The 18,832-nt window shown below is 35.7% G+C and overlaps 1 protein-coding gene and 1 pseudogene across 1 annotated transcript in view; both read left to right on the top strand.

Moving 5' to 3' along the window:
* Window positions 1-2,067: 2,067 nt before the first annotated feature.
* On the top strand, window positions 2,068-2,647 carry LOC115843036 (heterogeneous nuclear ribonucleoprotein H3 pseudogene; annotated as a pseudogene).
* A 538-nt stretch (window positions 2,648-3,185) lies between these two features.
* The window catches only part of LOC115843031 (transcription factor TFIIIB component B'' homolog), a 79,696-nt gene continuing 64,049 nt past the window's right edge, over window positions 3,186-18,832 (top strand). Inside the window, 3 exon segments of the mRNA XM_070044073.1 lie at window positions 3,186-3,342; window positions 3,345-4,117; window positions 4,119-4,212. Of these exon segments, the coding sequence (XP_069900174.1) occupies window positions 3,186-3,342; window positions 3,345-4,117; window positions 4,119-4,212 (1,024 nt within the window).

Raw genomic sequence — 18,832 nt, forward strand, 5'->3', positions numbered from 1 at the left:
CAAGTATATGTATATATACTTACTCACACTTACATATATATATATATACAGTTAAACATACATATACATGTACTGTTGATGTATTTTTGTGTACAGTAGCATAAGAAAGCTTTGTGTTTTTTTAAAATGCTCCTTCGTTTCATTCTAAAGGTAAATTGTGTGAAAGAAATAGCAGAAATATCAACACACATCTTTTTTAACCCTTGTGAACTGAGATGTTACACAGGTACATACTTAGGTAAAATACAAAATGTGAAATTACCACAGTCATTCATCAAAAAAGAAACATTTTAATTGGTTATAGGTGGGAAATATCTACTTGACAGTCAGTTTCTCACTTTTCATGTAAGTGCTTTGCTGCTTGGATGCCTAATCTTGTTTAGTGTAAGAAAAGTAATTTGACATGAAAGTACCTAGATGGCTGCCGAAAATTAATTGCCAATTAAAAAAGAAAAATGTTTGTGCTACTCTATAAACAAGCCAACATATAAACCTTTCAGTCTTGTTGCTTTATTTATGTCTTTATAGATCTGGTTTCAAGCTATTTGCATACAATTTACAAATTCATATTATAATTCCCCAGTATATTTATGATTTCATAGTTGTATATATTTTACCTCCATGAGAAATATTTATTTCTGTCTGCTTCTGTTGCTTATTATTTTAACAAAAACATCACATTGCATTTGATAGTTTATTTATCTTCTTTAGAATAAGACATTTTTATTTGTAAAGGAGAAAGAAAATATTTTACCACCCCAAAGAGGCACAAATGAGTACATGCGTGTATGCACACACAACACAACACACACACCACACACACACACACACACACACACACAGAAACCCAATTTTAGAAAATGCTCTGTACCCTTCAGCTCTATGTTGGTCTCCAAAATATTGAGGACACCAATTTTTAGAGATAAGAGGAAGAGCTTTCTCATATGAAGGAAACTTTCTTTGAGAAATTAATGGATTCTGCTTAAGTTCCAGTACCTGAGTTCTTGTAAACTATTGTTCATTTGGAAATCTAAATTGGCAAAAAGGAAAGATATTTGAATTCTTTGTTCTCTCCTCTAATAGGATAATTTGAGATTAAAGATAAAATCTGGAGCCACATAGTAAGAGAAAATCAAATGAAGAGAAAAAAATACCAATGTTCTAAAAATGTTAGAAGGGAAACCAATAAATATATATATATATATATATATATATATATATATATATATATATATATATATATATATATATATATATATATATGTGTGGGCTTCCCTGGTGGTGCAGTGGTTGAGAGTCCGCCTGCCGATTCAGGGGACACGGCTTCATGCCCCGGTCCAGGAGGATCCCACAGGCCGTGGAGCGGCTGGGCCCGTAAGCCATGGCCGCTGAGCCTGCGCGTCCGGAGCCTGTGCTCCGCAACGAGAGAGGCCACAACAGTGAGAGGCCCGCGTACCGTAAAATATATGTGTGTGTGTGTGTGTGTGTGTGTGTGTGTGTGTGTGTGTGTATACTATATATATTTTTATATGAAGGATGGAGAAATATTGAAGAAATAACGCTGCTTGAGCCTAGATATGAGTAAGTTAGATGATCCCAGTAGTATAAAATATAAAATATTATAAAAAATAAAAGACAAGACTCAATCCAGGTTTCTACAACATTGAGTTATGTGATGCACAGGAGTTCAAATCCTGTGCAACCTGATTGCTGCACTTTCAAAAGTCCAACTATATTCTCTCTTAGTTAAGAATTGCAATTTTATTTTTTAAAATAACTGTCAAAGACCATTTTATATTTGTATCAAAATTTTGTAGGGTTGTATATCTCATTAACACTATCCTGCTTACTATCTGTCATATTTTCATACTTCATATTTTAACATTTCGGCAGCTTTTTCTGGCTATGTAAAATTACCAGTGAGATGAAAGGGGTGATTTGTTCCAGATCAAATATTCATCAATGCTATCATACTGCGCCGGGGGTGGGAGATGGATGACAAAAATAATATATTTGTTTTATCTCTGGCATCTGTCCTGGCTTTTTCTTCCCTAATACCCTGGTTATGGAGGTTGTGATGACTATGGTGGCTATAATAATTCTGGTTATGGGCATGATGGCTTTGATGATAGAATGAGAGATGGAAGAGGTATGGGAGTTCCAGGCTATGGTGGAGCTGCTAATGTAAGTTCAGATTTTCATGGTGGTCATATTGTATATATGAGAAGATTACATTTTCATTCAATTGAAGATGACATTGCTAATTTCTTCCCAGCACTAAATCCAATACTAGTTTATACTGATATTGGAGCTGATGGCAGAGCAACCAGAGAAGCAGATGTACAGTTTATGACACATGAAGTTGCAGTAGCTCGCCATGTCTAAAGATATGAGTAACATACAACATCAATACATTGAATTCTTCTTGAATTCTAGTCCTGAGGTGGCTTTGGAATGGGAGATTCTGGAATGGGATGCTATGGCAGAGATGGAATGTATAAAAAGGGAGATTATGTATCTATGGGGAGAATGGGAATGATGAACAACTTACAATGGAAGATACAGTATTCCTGTTGGCTTAGGTGGTGGTGGATGCAGTGGAGGTTACCATGGGCAAGATGGCAAGGATGAGGTGAATGGTGTGTGATGTACCGAAGCATAGCCACCAAATGTACAGAGTTCTGACCACAGCATCTGGTCTACTAAGCTTTCTTACAGATTTAACTTCTTTTGTATTTTAGGAACTTTATACTGACTGAAGGAATATGTTTTCAAAGTATTATTTGAAAAAGCAACAGATTGTGATGAAAAAAATTTTTCTGTAGGTTTTAATTATTGCATACGTTGACTTAAAAGTAAAATTTCATATAAAAAAAAAAGAAAATAAGTATGTTATATGGCCCTCATCACTTCTAAACTGAACTACTGTAAAAGCAGTCAAGAATATATATCTTGAACAAGGTACCGGGAGAAATTTAGCTATTAGTGTAGCAGGGTCATGAAGGAGAGGCGGCGGCGGGAGATCGGAGGCGGCGGCGGAGGCGTGAAACTGCGGTAACTGCCCGCTGGGCTGTTGGTGTGTCTTTGTGGGAAGGGCGTAGTTCCTAAAGCCCTCTCCCGGCAGCGGCCGGGGCTCGGGGTTGAGAGCGGCCGTGGAGTCGCCTCCCCCGGCCCCTGGCTCCGCCATGTTCCGCAGGGAACGCCTTAGCGTGAAGCCCAATGTCAGGCCTGCAGCAGGCCCCAGGGGCTCCACCGCCCTCAATCCACAGCGTGAACGAGAGGCTCCCAGGCCGCCGAAGCCTGCAGCGGCCTCTGTCACGAAGCCAGCGGAATCCACAGATGTGCCCCGGTGGATTGCGGGGAAGCGGAGCCCCGAGAAAAGGCTCCCAAGAGCAGTGATGAAAAGACAGATGGTGGGAAGGATGTTGAAGAATCCAGTAAATCTTCCTCTACCGTTTCACAGAGAAGAAAGCGAGTATCAACTACTTTTAGTCTGGTTAAACCTAGTGTCAGTGTTCCTTCAGAACCTCATCCTTTGTCTACAGTTAATCAAGAAGCTCCACGGACACATCCTGTTCTAACAAAAGAGAAACAGCCATGCTCAGACAGATATCGAATATATAAAGCCCAGAAACTGAGAGAAATGTTAAAAGAAGAATTGAGGAAAGAGAAGAAGCAATGGAAAAACAAATATGCTGTAAATGAAAGTCAGAGGCCACCAGATCGTTCCAAAATGACTATGAGAGACTTCATATATTACCTGCCAGATAACAATCCAATGAGTTCTTTACTGGAGCAAGAAAAGAAAACTGAAAAATCATTGACACCAGTCCAGACAAGAGAGCAAGAAGGTAAGAGTACTCCTGATGGTGAAGATAATGAAGAAATAGAAGAGGAGATGGATGATGGGTCATTGCTGGTTCCTCAAGTAAAAGTGGCAGAAGATGGTTCTATTATTTTGGATGAAGAAAGTTTAACTGTAGAAGTTTTAAGGATGAAAGGCCCCTGTGTTGTTGAGGAAAATGACCCCATATTTGAGCGTGGTTCTACAACTACATACTCCAGCTTTAGGAAAAACTATTACTCTAAACCATGGTCAAATAAAGAAACAGATATGTGTTTTTTTAGCCATCAGCATGGTAGGAACTGACTTTTCTATGATTGGACAGCTTTTTACTCACAGAGCCAGGATAGAAATTAAGAGCTTCCCTGGTAGTGCAGTGGTTAAGAATCTGCCTGCCAATGCAGGGGACACGGGTTCAAGCCCTGGTCCGGGAAGATTCCACATGCCGCGGAGCAAGTAATCCTGTGTGCCACAACTACTGTGCCTGCGCTCTAGAGCCTGCAAGTGACAACTACTGAGCCCACGTGCCACAACTACTGAAGACTGCATGCCTAGAGCCCGTGCTCTGCAACAAGAGAAGCCACTGCAATGAGAAGCCCGTGCACCACAACGAAGAGTAGCCCCTGCTCACCACAACTAGAGAAAGCCTGCGTGCAGCTACGAAGACCCAACACAACCAAAAATAAAAGAAACAAATAAATAAATAAATTTTAAAAAATAATAAAATAAAATTTTAAAAAGAATATATATCTTAATATTTGTTGATTTCCTATTATATGTTCTATACTCTGAAAGGTACATTTATCTAGATGATCTCATTACTGTTCTGCAAGGTAGATATTAATAGCTCTAATAATGTGAACAAGAACGTAATAAGTCCTCTCTAAATACAATATTACTTTGCTGTTGTATTCATGGGTCTTCAGAACAGTTTCTTATCTATATCTCCAGTTTTAGTTTTATTTTTAAAATATTTTAAAATAATGCTGCAGTTGAAATAATTGCTTACTATTCCCCAAATAAGTCTCAGTAGAACATCTGCTCCAATAATCAATTTTACTTAAAACACTGGGGCCGGGCTTCCCTGGTGGCTCAGTGGTTGAGAGTCCGCCTGCCGATGCAGGGGACAAGGGTTCGTGCCCCGGTCTGGGAAGATCCCACATGCCGCATAGCGGCTGGGCCCGTGAGCCATGGCCGCTGAGCCTGCGCGTCCAGAGCCTGTGCTCCACAATGGGAGAGGCCACAACACTGAGAGGCCCGCGTACCGAAAAAAAAACAAAAAAAACCAAAAAAAGAACACTGGGACCAAGTGAAAACTAATGTCTTCATCGTATTACAGTATATTAGTAATAAGTTGTTGCTATATGGTATAAATACATATTTATATATTATTAAATAATGCAAAATTGCATATATTTTTGAACTAAATAAGAAACTTCAAATAAATTTCTAGCTTCAGTTGGCATTTTCTAGGTAGATGAAGAAGGCTCGGGACATGGTTAATTGTTCACAAGACCTCTGCTTTCAGGCAGATGGAGTTGTGTGTTCCATTTGCAGGATGTATGGTGTCCCAGTTCTATCACTTCATATCTGTGCAATGGCACCTATATTTACACAACCTTATCTGCAGCACTGAGAATAACTTCTCATTCATAAGGGTTCTTTAAATAGTACCTGAATGAACGAATACTTGAATGGAAAATGCTTATTTGATTAATATTGGTGTCCATTACTAGATTCTAAGCTTCTTGAATGGAGGAGTAGTAATGAATAGTAATGTTCACTGTTTTATTGCATTTTGGGGATTCAGTTGGAACTTGGCATATCAGGCACCATGTAAGTGAGAAAAAATATATACACACTTACAGAGAAACACCTAGGTCTTTATCTTTTACCATGTTCATTTTTTGCTTTTAGAACTATTTCCAATATTTGTTTGTTAAAAGGCTGCAAGTTATCCTACTCCCTATATGGTTTATCATACCACTAACATAATTACCATCAAAGTAGGAAGCCCATTGTATACTCATTTGACCCCATCATGCCCTGTGGAATAGATATTTCAGGATGTTGATTGATCTAAACGCAAAATAAGTTCATAGCCAGTATGAATTCATCTAGAAGAATTTTCACATATTTGACATTTAACAAAATTGTGATATACATTATATCTTGATGAAATATATGTTTTCAACCTTCTCACAAGAGTACATGTAACAGAAAGAAGTCTGTAATTAATATTTGAAAACTTCTGTCTACATCCTGAATCTGCTACCATAAACTGTGTGTCCATGTGAGAATCACTTAAATTCTCTCATTCTGCTTCTACCTTTGAACTTGCAGAATATAATATTTGACCTACCAATGTATCTGGGTTGGTGTGAGGAAGAAATGATATCATGTGTGGTAAAATGCTTTGTGAATTATAAAGCACAGTGTCCATATGCTGCTCTGTTACTTGGTGGTTCCTGGCTAGGCATGTCCCTGTCAGTTTGACCAGTTGTTCTAACAGATTTGAAAAGCTGAGTTTCAAACAAAAGATATAAAGCTAAAATGGGTTGCTTTAGACATCGTTGCATTTAGTCTTTCTAACGATTGACATATTATCTAATGTAGCAATGGGAACAAAGTCTCCCTTGGTCATCAACTCCAAAAGTTTTCATTCCATATAGAAAAGAGAAACTTTCTCCAAATGTGCTCTACAATTCCTACTCACTGCTATGCTAGATTAGTTAGCATAGATTCATGCTAACGATCAATTGATCACATGCTTATATGAAGTCTCTTTTTATATATTTCCTGCTGTTCTATAAAGGTTTCTACTATGAATGAAGATGTAATAACAAATTGTTATAACAAAATGTTAAAAACATTTTAAAGACATGTTTCAAAACCAAAAAATTACTATTGTTGTGGTGATGACAGATTTTTTTTTAGATTTATTTTATTTATTTATTTATTATTTATTTATTTATTTATTGGCGGCGTTGGGTCTTCGTTGCTGCATGCGGGCTTTCTCTAGTTGCGGCAAGCGGGGGCTACTCTTCATTGCGGTGTGAGGGTTTCTCATTGCTGTGGCTTCTCTCGTTGCCGAGCACAGGCTCTAGGCACGCAGGCTTCAGTAGTTGTGGCATGTGGGCTTCAGTAGTCATGGCTTGCCAGCTCTAGAGCACAGGCTCAGTAGTTGTGGCGCACGGACTTTGTTGCTCCGTGGCACGTGGGATCTTCCCAGACCAGGGCATGAACTCGTGTCCCCTGTGTTGGCAGGCGGATTCTTAACCACTGCACCACCAGGGAAGCCCCAGATATTTTTAAGGTGCTTATTTCTTTGTTCATTAGAGTAATGTATATACTGGAGACTCTTAACTGCCTTTGAAAAATTAGGAACTTAAAAATATACAGATGGCAAGGCTCCATTTTTAAAAATAGCTTTGAGGTTGTACTCAGTTTTCTGTATTTTTTTACTGTTCCATAATTGATTCTGATGGCTCAGTGTCAAACACAGATTTTGAGTGTGCGTGCGTATTATCTGAAAATGATAATTATACATAAAACACATTATTTTGATGCTTATTATTACAAATTTACTTCTGTAAAGCTTTTTCCCTTAGACAAATGAATTTGGAGAATGCAACATGCTAGTAAAAGGAGTGAATGTTTTAAATCCACAGAAGTATAAATGATTTGTAACTTTAAAAAAAATGAGACATTTAAATTTTACTTCATGAAAATATAGTAACTTTATTTAGATGTATCAATAATATATTTACACCATCACATACCCTTTGACAAGCAGTTGGGCTGAGGTAGCAGTACACATTAAAATATTTCAAGCACTTTTGTATTTCTCAGATATCAACCATTAATGGGTGGTTGAATATTTTACATATGCTATTTTAACTATCTCAAAATAGACAGTAAAATTCAATTTAGAACATTAAAACTATCTTTCCCTACTAAATAAACCATAGGTGTCCCTACAGTTCTGACACTAATGTAATTATTATTAGCTTGCAATTCTTATCTGAGACAGTTATATAGATAAAGTAAGCCCTGAGTAGCATTAAATCGGCCAATTTGACACTCTTATCAGTAATGACCCTTACATGGCTGTTTTGTTGTAGAATACGGTATGATCAAGTAATAGCAGGTGGGTCCTTACTGACATTAGTTATTTACAAGTCAATTATCCTTATTTTATCTGAGCTCTTTAGGTCATACATAATGAATATTTATTAACCTTTTGCAAATTCTCAAGATATATATATGTATACATATATATATCTTAATATATATAAATATTTGTAAACTCCAGCCTATCACAAAAAATACGTTACAATGAGCTTATTTCAGAAAATTGAAGTCTTTTATGTAACCATAAATAAGTTTCATTCAGAGTAATTTTTCTCAAAACGTTATTTGAAAATTAGAGTTTTCTCTATTGACAGAGTGGTTTTCTAAAAAAAGAAAATTTCCCGATATCTAAGGAACATTTCCCATGCTCACGTTGGAACAAACTTTAGCATGTTACTTTTCTTATCAGTTTATAATTTGATTCCTCATTGTTCTTTATATGTAAAATGGAGCTACTAATATTCTCTTCTTGATTATTTTATAGTATTCTTGTAGTAATACTTTTAAATATAAAGGGGCATATGAAAACAGTTTGGAAATAAAATGTTTCTACTTTGAATTGGAAGATTAGAAGATTTTCATTTTAGAACTTGAAGCAATCACCCAGGAACTGGCTTAGCAATTTTAAAAGCTTCATTTTAACAGATATTGTTAGTGAATTCTCCCTTTTAATTAGGAGATCTTAAGGTTGCAATTTAGTTTCCCTGCTTAGGGAGCTACAATTCACAGGCACAGGTTTTAGTTCTCATATGCGTATGACTGAGGTGAAGAGAAATGTCACACAGATTCCAAGTAAGGAACTAGATTTGAGCACTGAAAGTCATACCCAGTTTGGGAGCAAAAATTCTGAAAAATTCTTTATTTGGAGCAACATAGGAGATAATTCCCATGAAAACTCAGGAATCTGTACCTAAATAAATATTTTGGATGTCCAGTGGTCTGGGGCATAACAACATATTCTGCGTAAAAAGAGTTCTAAAATCTCAGTGGTCTTCTACACACACATTTCTTTCTTGCACCCTGTGGGGTGGGTGTAATATCTCTGTTTCAGGCTGTAGATCAGGCTCAGGTCAGCTCTTCATAGCTTTCATTTCAGGACTAAAGCTGAAGAAGCAATCACTATTTATGATGTTTTAATTTTTCAAGGTGCAGAGCAGGATAGCTAGAGGGCGAGGCAAAACCAGGCAAGTCCATACAAGCATATTTAAAGTGAGCTTACCTTCCACTGGACAAAACAAGTTACGTGGCCAAGCCCAAAGTCAACGAGCCTGGGAATTTTGGCAAGAGTGAAGGTAAAGAGAGAATTCTAAACACTACTGCAATATCGTTATCCCCTCAAAGGTGAAAGACAAGTTGGTGCACTTGTATGCTCCTAAGGAGAAAGAAAAAGTCAAAATACTTGTGGTAAATCTTTTAGGATCTCAGAGGCAACATATACATTACATTTGATGCTATGACTTTAAAACAATCTGAAACTGCCATCTTTCAGCGGGGTCATTGTTGAGAGAAAATTCTCTAGGAGTCTTTTGAATTTCTTTACTTCCTGTAAGCAAGGCACTAACTGCCCTTTATTCCAGGATAATCTTTCAAAGAATTTTTGTATAGCAAACAATGTTGGAAGTTAGAGATACTGTCTCTCTCTTACATATATCTTATATTAATTTAAACTATCCTTCTTATTTATTACTTTTCAGAATTATATATGTCCAATCAAGCTTGTTAATTACATTGTTCTTACAGATTTTTTTGTCTGCTTGACCTATCAACTGCTGAAGAGAGGTACATTAAAATTATCTATTATGATGGTACATTTGTCTGTTTTTCCTTGTGATTATATCTCTTTTTGAGCTATGTGTTTTAAGGATACATCACTAGGTCATAAAAGTTTAGAATTGTAATAAATGTTCTTGCTATGTACAGACTTGCTTTATAATAATGTTCTTTTTATTAGCCTTTTGCGGCAAAATTTCTGCAGCCTCTGCTCACAGATTGACTCGTCTGGTTCTAAGTTTCTTGTTGGAAAGTGGTATAAACAAACACTGCAGGTGGCTCACAAAACCTCAGGCAGATATTTCTTTTATAGCTGAGGTCCCAACAGTGACAATGTAATCCAGAAGTCTGAAGTTGTGATGATAGCTTCTTGATTCCCCAGATTTCAGAAGTGATAGAGCTTGGAGCTCCTTTGGGAAGTCAATTCGGAGACATTGTTCTGGCAGTCGTTCCCAGATTCTATACTATATCACCCAACAATTTTAAACACCTAATTAATTCCCTCTGTTAAATTTCTTTCTTTTTAAACTATCTAGAGTAGATTCTGTCACTGAAACTCACATAATATAGTAACTGGTAACACCACTCTAGTGATTGGAATTTGGGCTTGGTGCCTAGTTGGTCTTGAAAACAGCATATTCATTTACTTCCAGGTAGAGTACCAGTAGTTTGTACATGAAAGCTGTAAATAAGTTGCCTAAATTTTCCCTCTTGATTCCCCTTTGGCAGACCAAATGCATGCTGCCACACCACCGTGCTGAGAATGAAGACTGTAGTAAGACCATGAGAGTGAATGACTGTTTCATCCACTGGAAAGTTTAAAGTTGCTATAACAGGATAGGCTTTAAATCTTAAGTTCTTGACTAAAGGCATAGTAGAAAGAAGGAAGTTTCTATGACTGCCCTAAAAGACAATCAGAGCCAGATGCTCTGGGTTGAGAAATTACAGCATATTCAGAGAGCCTTCTGTTATCTTAAATACTAATTGGAGCACACACTGGAAAAGAATTAAAGGCTGATATTGAGAATATTGATAGTTTAAAGGATTTATCTGATTCAGCTTGCCTTCAACACCCCACCCCACCTGTCAGCGCCTCTGTAGGGCCTTCACCAGAGTCAGATGTCAGCGTGCCATGTCCCAGGGGACCCGACATTTACACATAATGAGAAATGCAAGATTATGCTAATATACATTGGCAAAAAATTTCACAATATTGTGTGAGTCATTGATAGAATACAAGACCATAAAAGAAAACACATAGATTTGGATTGGTTGAATTTATTGATGTGAAAATATATGTCAGACCTCTATGCTGTCCAATAGAAATGTAATGTGAACTCTATATATGTAATTTGACTTTTCTAGTAGCCACATAAAAAGTAAAAAACAATAGGGAAATGAACTTTAGTATTATGTTTTATCTATCCAATGTGTACAAAATACTCTCATTTCCAAATAGAATCAATATAAAATATTAAACATATATTTTACATTGTTTTTACTACCTCTTCAAAATCCAGCATGATTTTCCACTTACAGCATATCTCAATTCCAATGGTAAGTTTTCATCAGAAATATTCGATTTGTTTAAATATAATAAAACTTATAGAAAGTAGAATCATATCCCCCAAGACTTTCCAAATATACTTAAAAGTTTCATAAAAGAATCAAATACCAAAATATTATTTTCCATTCATATTTAAAACAATTTTAATGAAACTAATTTATCATTATTGCAAGAATTGTTTTGATTTTGAAGCAAAAAATTTTAAAAATTACTTCTATCCAAGTTAAATAAATTCAATAATTCTTGTACCAAAATAACATTATTATTGATTTGTATAATGAAAAATTTTAATTTTAATATAAATCTGTGTACCAGCCTAGCTAAGACACAAATAAACTCTTCCTTTTCTTGGAACTTTAAATTTATCTTGTTCATGAGCAGTATGATGTTGGTGAAATATGGAAATCACATTGCCCTTTTTTCTTTGATGATTCAGTATATAGAAAGCATTTCTTTTGTTCCAAGAACATCTTGACTTGTAGTGAATAGTACAATAAATCACAGTGCATTTTTAATAGGTTTTAAAAGCTCTATTTTTTCTTCCCCTTTGCTTTCTTTTTCCAAGAGGAAAGAGAAGGGAAAAACAGGTGCAATTTGTAGTGATTGGCAAAAACCTCCATATATTCACACAATTTTATTTTTATTTTTAAATAAATTATTTAATTTAATAAAATAAATTCCTATTTTTAAATTTGCAACAATAATTTTAAAAGCTCTCATGTGAGAGTCTTCTCTTCAAGTGAAAGATTGGGGAAAAAACTGAGATAGGGGATAACCAAGCTGTCTCAAAATGAAGAGATATCTCAGTCAAAAACTAATATTACCCAGCAGAACTTCTATAAGTGTTCAAAAGTCTAGAATTTTTTACTTAAGGAGTTGGGATCGAGTCAACAAGTCCCAAATCAGTCCTTCTATATTAAAAAGAGACAAAGGGAGAGTCTAATGAGATTAAACTCATAGCCACAGAGATGATGAGAGCCAGAGACCTAGGTCTGTAAGCAGCAACTTCCTTTGTTTCATGTTGAATACCTTCATCTAGTTATTAGTTCTTCCTCCAGAAATCTGTCAAACAATGAGGGACTGGAGTTTTAAAAGGTGTATGGCCACAGAAAGAGATCTAGTGCTGAGCCAGTGAAAAGGTGAGATAATGAGATTGACATTGCTGACATCAAAAACCTGGTGAGAGAAAGATTAGTTTACAATCAAATTACTCTCATATTCACTTACGGCCAAATAAGTAAAGAGGCCACCTGTATTTTCCTCATGAGTAATGGCATGGAGATGATTATAATAAACACATGTTTTAGGCAGAAAGGCATCCAGTGGAAGTTGCTAGACATACGGGTTGTTTGAGGCTAGGCAAGATTCTCCTAAATGAATGATTCACCCATAGTAATGACGCTAAGTCATTACTGAGTTTCAGTTTATATCTATTTTCATTTTTTCCAATCTGTTGCAGTGCAATTGAAGTGGCGATATATTGTGTTGTTGTTCTAAAATATTGTTTTAAGTACATAATTCTACTCCATTTGTGCCAGGAAAATGCCCAGACACCTTCATTAGAAATAAAGCAAATCTGTTCAACAGTACTCTGAACAGCAGGCACTATATGCTTTATGGAACAGAAAAGCTTTAACAAACCTTATCTTGTACAATATTCATTCTGCCTATGTCTGTTTATGTTCTCAAACTTTCTGAAAATGTGGGCGCAACAACAAAGTAGTGTTTAGCTACCCTCCTCTCTTGGCCAGGTGGTTGATTGCATGGTTGGGCATCCTTTTTTGCAGGTGGTATACAAAATCATATACACCAGCTGCTCAGCCTACTGAGTGATACTTTGCTAAATGACACAGCCCCAGCCATACATAACAACATATAATGATGCTACACGGATATCTTCACTAGATTCATTTAGCTCTGAAAAGAATTCTCTAAGAAAGACATTTCTGTGCCTTCATTTCTGTTTCATGCTGGGTAATGTTGGCAAGAATTATTCATGGCACATGTGAACAATTCAAAAAAAAATATTGTAAGAAAACAACAAGGCAGCTTTGCAGAGGTGCGCTATCCACTTGATGACTTGGCATGCTGCCCCTGGTGCTTGGCATGGCACCCTGGCGGCTGGCACAAGGGATGCTATATATCCCTGCCATTGGGCCTCTGCTACGCTACTTGCTGTGCACGATCAATATCGACCAACTGCATAAACAACCGGATGAACCTTGTATCTGAGGGATAGCAAATAGCATTTGAATCATTTTACATAAATCTGAAAATGTAATCGTGGTTGACATTCCTATTAGTATTATATCTGAGCGCGATGATCATAATTGAATAACATTAAATTTAATTTATTGAACAGCAGTCCACTGCCCGCTTTACTGTGACTATGATCTGTGTAATGAAACCAGCAGTACGAAAAATTCTCTCAGTTTGTACATTTCCTGGACAGCAGCCAAAGTATTTATTGCTATTTATGCAATTAATGGTTATATTGATTCTTTTTTTTTCCCCTACTAAATAGTAAAGTTGTGCTATGTTTTCTTAGCTCGTCAAGGTTTGTTTCAGCTGTAATTAATATGACTAGAAGAATAATACTCAATTGTTCTTAGTAACTGGTTTTTGTGTCTGCAACATTTGCAACTTACACATTGGTTTCTTGTTTGAGATGATTAAATTGATAGTGGCTCTATTGCCAAAATAGTCCCATATGCTGAAGTATGTTTTATTAATGTGCAAAAATCAGAAGGTAAAACTTCACTAGCCAAAAGTCTGTGGTGGTTAATCATCTGTTCTTCCAGCTAATTTCATAATCCTCAATGTGACAATCAATTCATCATGCTGAAATGGCAAATTCATATAAATCGTATTTCCAAGTCTACATGCAGTCAATAAAATACATTGCATATTTCCCATAAATTATGTGATATAATGTTAGTTTATTTTTCAAATTAAAAACTTTAACTACCCTATGTCTTTATCTATTGTGCCTATAAAGTAATGAGCCTCATATTGATGTATCTAGAAAATCACAGCATGCACAGGAAAGAAGGTTTGAAGTCTTCTGACTTGAGAAGAATTCATAGGAATAATAGAGACTCCATCTCCTCTAAGACAACCAAATGTTTGAATATCATTTCCTACTTTGTTCTCATTACTTACTGGCTAGAATTCAAATATCTTTCTTAGTATATTTTCCAACTTGGAACAGGGAGGTATAAGGAGGAAGATCAGAATTAGCATCCTTTTGTATATGCTTGCTACTGAAGCAATTAGAATAATCTGCATCCCAGTGTGTATGCTCTTGTATTTTTCTTTTCTTTCAGTCCCAGCCATCGCCCTATTATCAGGGGGTTAGAGTGAACACTTTACAACTCCTTTCTTTCTTTTTAAACTTCTTCTCTAAAATCTATTTAGTGTCCATAATAAGAACTTAAATATGGTAATATAGAGTTCCAAGCCATCTCAGTTGGTCACATGATTCATAACCATGGTTTCCTTCTCTACGTAACAGAATTGTGGAGAGAAGAGACTTTCTACATTTAGTAGATACAATCCTTAAGTTCTTAAATATGAAGTTTGGATGAGTCAGTCTAAATTTATTTTATAAATTAAAATAAATGTATTAAATTATGCAGCATTTCAGAACACTGAGTTCTCCCTACAGGAGGATCTGTCCAAACATACTTAGCACTAGGAAATTCAGCAGGAAGAACATGATATTTAATGAAAATAGTCTGAATCGTGAGTTTATTCCCCTCCTCTTTCTGTTTTCTGTCTGCTATTTCTGATAAACCCGTTGTAGTATCGTACTTTGCTTTTGAATTTTAGATCAACTATCATCCTTCTAAACACAGCACATCACTTAAGTGATCTGGCCCTAATTCATCGTCTACTTCAATGTCATGGTTGTCCTTGGGTCTGACACATAATTCTTCTTGTTGGGAGGAGAGCCCATGACTCAGTTTCTGCCAAGTTCCTTTATGAAAAAAGCAATGCAGCACCTGCCATACATAGTCTGATTTTGTTGAAAATAAAAAGAAGGAAGACATTTCAGGGTCATATGTGGAATCGTGAGTGTAAGTAACATATTTTGTGGTAACACATTGCCATTCAACAAGTTGTGCCTTTCTCGAAATGTAATTACTAATACTTATATAAGAGAAATAAGTAAGTTGAAAGTCAAAAGGATGGCTACATATAGAGATAGAGATAGAGATAGATATGTGATATATAGCCAAGAACGTCCATAGTAGAGCTGGAGTCGCTATATTAATATGGGATAAAATAGACTTTAGGACAAGAAATATTACTATAGAAAAAGAGTGACATTCATAATGACATAAGGATAAACCCATGAAGAACATATAGATGTTTATACACCTAACGACTGAGCCCAAAATATTTGAAGCAAAAGCTGATAGAATTGAAAGTAGAAATAGGAAATTCATCAATATTCCTCACTCTAAATAGTTTATAAAACACCTAGACAAAACTAGGCAAAAATCAGCAAGGATATAGAAGACTGAACAACATTATTAACCAAATTGATAAACTGTAAAAACTGATATTTTAAAACAATTCACCCAAAGACTGCAGGATATAATTTTTTAAAATTGTGTATGACATATTCAACTGGATGGCCTACATGTTGGACAACACAAGTGTGGATATATTTTAAAAGACTGAAATTGTATAAAATTTGTTTTACCAACCAGAATTAAATTAAACAGCTTCTACAAAAGGAGAAAGTAAGTACGATCCAGTATTCTACTTTAATTTTTCCCCAAAACCTATATTTGTGAGTAAATTACGAGCCAATTTGCTGAAAGTGGATGTTTATTTCACCTTAAGGAGGTATTACAGGGAGAAGCTAAAATGGTAGGCTGGTTAGAAAAGAGAAGCAATTTTTATGTAGAGTAATGTGGGAAGACTCAGTGGCATAATTTTGAAATTTGAGGCTCCAAGGACTATTGTGCCAACACTACTCACCTAAACTTCTGCACCCAGAATTGTTCTTTATGTGCACGTTACCTCTTTGCAAGTCTCTAAATTCCACAGGGAACATTGACCTATACAAAAAGATTTTTGATTGGAATAACTATAAATTAAGGAGAAAAGTTTGTCTCTAATTAGTGGTTGAGGTTCCATTGATTTACATGTACCTTATATATAATGTTAGAAATGCAAAAGAGTTTTCTAAAGATCTAATATATATAAAAAACTATTTCAAAGATTTTTGATTCATTATTATTTACTATAGATGACTATACTGAAATTGGAAATCAGGAAGCTGTTAGATGTTGAGTATTTGCAAATATTAAAAAATAAAATATGTATATGTGAGGAAAAATGTATTGCAGCAGGTCTGTTTTATTCTGTTCTTGCTTATCCCTGTAGCCATGGTGATCACACTTAGTCAAACTCTGAGAAGTAGTCAACTGGAATTTTCCTGTAGTTGCCGGCAGATGATGCTATTCTATTTACCCAAAGCGGTACATCAAGATGGACCAGGTTGTTAGCTGTTCAGAGTGAACACAAAGATTCAGGGCTGTGCCTGTGATGCCTGGATTGGGGTTTGCACCATGGCTGGTCACATGGTAGGTAGGTGACCAGCTCCTTTTAAGAAATTTGAACCCAAAGTCTAAGCAGGCTTTCCTGGGCAAGGACAGCTCACACAATTCCCTGCATTTTGATTGTAGAGAAAAAAGATACATCTTTGGAGGAAGGACAAGAAAGCCCATGTTTGACTACTTCAGTCTTTGCCTATGTATCTTTTCCTGGATGTTCCTTTATTGTATCTTTTCTATAATAAATATAAGTTATGAGTATTATTATTTTGAGTATTATTGTTATTTTGAGTAACATAAGTTTTACAAGCTAGTGGGACCATGGGACCACTGAGACAGTAAATTTCATAATTTCATAAATTGTTTATTATAATTAGAGTGATATAGTAGAATATATATACTTCATAGAATTATTCCTAGTTAATTTTTCTTTCAAAACCATTAAAATACTCATATGACATACTTAGGGTAGCTGAATTCACAGATACAGAAAGTAGGATGGGGGTTGCCAGGGACTGGGGAGAGGGGGGTCATAGGGAGTTGTTGTAATATGGATACAGAGTTTCAGTTTTGCAAGACAAAAGATGTCCTATGGATATATGGTGGCAACGGTTGCACAGCAATGTGAATATACTTAATGCCACTGATATGTATGCTGAAAAATGGTTATAATGGTAAATTTCATGTAATCTATTTTATCGCAATTTTAAAATATACTTTATAATTTAAAAATTAACAATATTTTAATATCATAATGCTTAACATTGGTTGGAGTCACTGAATAAATATCTTTTCTTTCCTGTATTTAATCACTTTTACTTCAATTCCAATGACTGATTAGCTAAGGTCCCATATGATAACTAATGTGTTTGAATAATTAAAACTTTCCAAGAATGAATAATTCACCCTTTCTCAGTCCTACTCTGTCTCCCCTATTTCAGACCTACATCTACTTCCTGAGGATACTTTCTAACTGCCCCCTACATCACATGTCCCTATGAGACCAGAGGGTCTGGTTAAGTCCATGTCCCTTTCTTGTTTAAATATCTCCTTTGACTCCTCAAAGCCAATTGTAATCTATTCTAATCCCTATAGTCTAGTCTTCAAAAATGTTTATTACCTGGCCTCATGTTACTATTTTTTCCTTCTGTGAAATATTCTATTTCCAGTCCTGAGCTTCTCACTGTTACCCAAGCATGCTATTCTCAATTTATGCCTCCAAGACTTCCTCTGAATCTCTGTAAAGAATTAATTTTTCCCTATTTAATGATGTGAGAGAAGGTAATATTTGACAGGGTACATTAATGTACCAGACCTGCTTCAACTATCACCTCCTCTGTGAAGCCCTCCCTACACGAGTTTCTTCCAGAATTAGCACTGATTAGCACACTATCTTCCAAAAGCTTGTGGTCTATTCTTCCTTTAAAGTAATATAACAGCTGCATGATTATTCTCAATTTTTTTTTCTTTAACCTTACGAAAGGAGAATTATTCTTTTCCACCAGGTTGTTGTTAGTCTTGGTCATGTTATTTGGTCTGGCCAGTAAAATATAAGTGGAATTGACATGTATCCCTTCCAGGCAGGAAGTTTAAAGTCAGAAATATTCCACAGAGAGGCTGTTCCTTTAGCTCAAGTTCCATAGTGAAAATGACCTAGAGGAAAACCACAGCCTTAGTTGTGGAGATGACAGCCTTAGTTTTTATAAACCACTACGATTTGGGGGTCATTTGTTATGACTTAGATACAAGTCTTATCAATGTTCTGTTTTATTTATTTGTTTATATGGCCGGCTTTTCACACTAAACCATAAGCTTCAGAGTATCAGAAATTGTTTTTTATGTTTGTTATTTCAGTGCCTAGCACTGTGTTCATAGATATTAAATACACTTTTTTTTTGTATGAGTGGACAAATAGATGAAAGAAGTGATAAAGCTTTGGAGCGACTT

Source organism: Globicephala melas, chromosome 18, assembly GCF_963455315.2.
Source record: "Globicephala melas chromosome 18, mGloMel1.2, whole genome shotgun sequence".
Lineage (NCBI taxonomy): Eukaryota > Metazoa > Chordata > Mammalia > Artiodactyla > Delphinidae > Globicephala > Globicephala melas.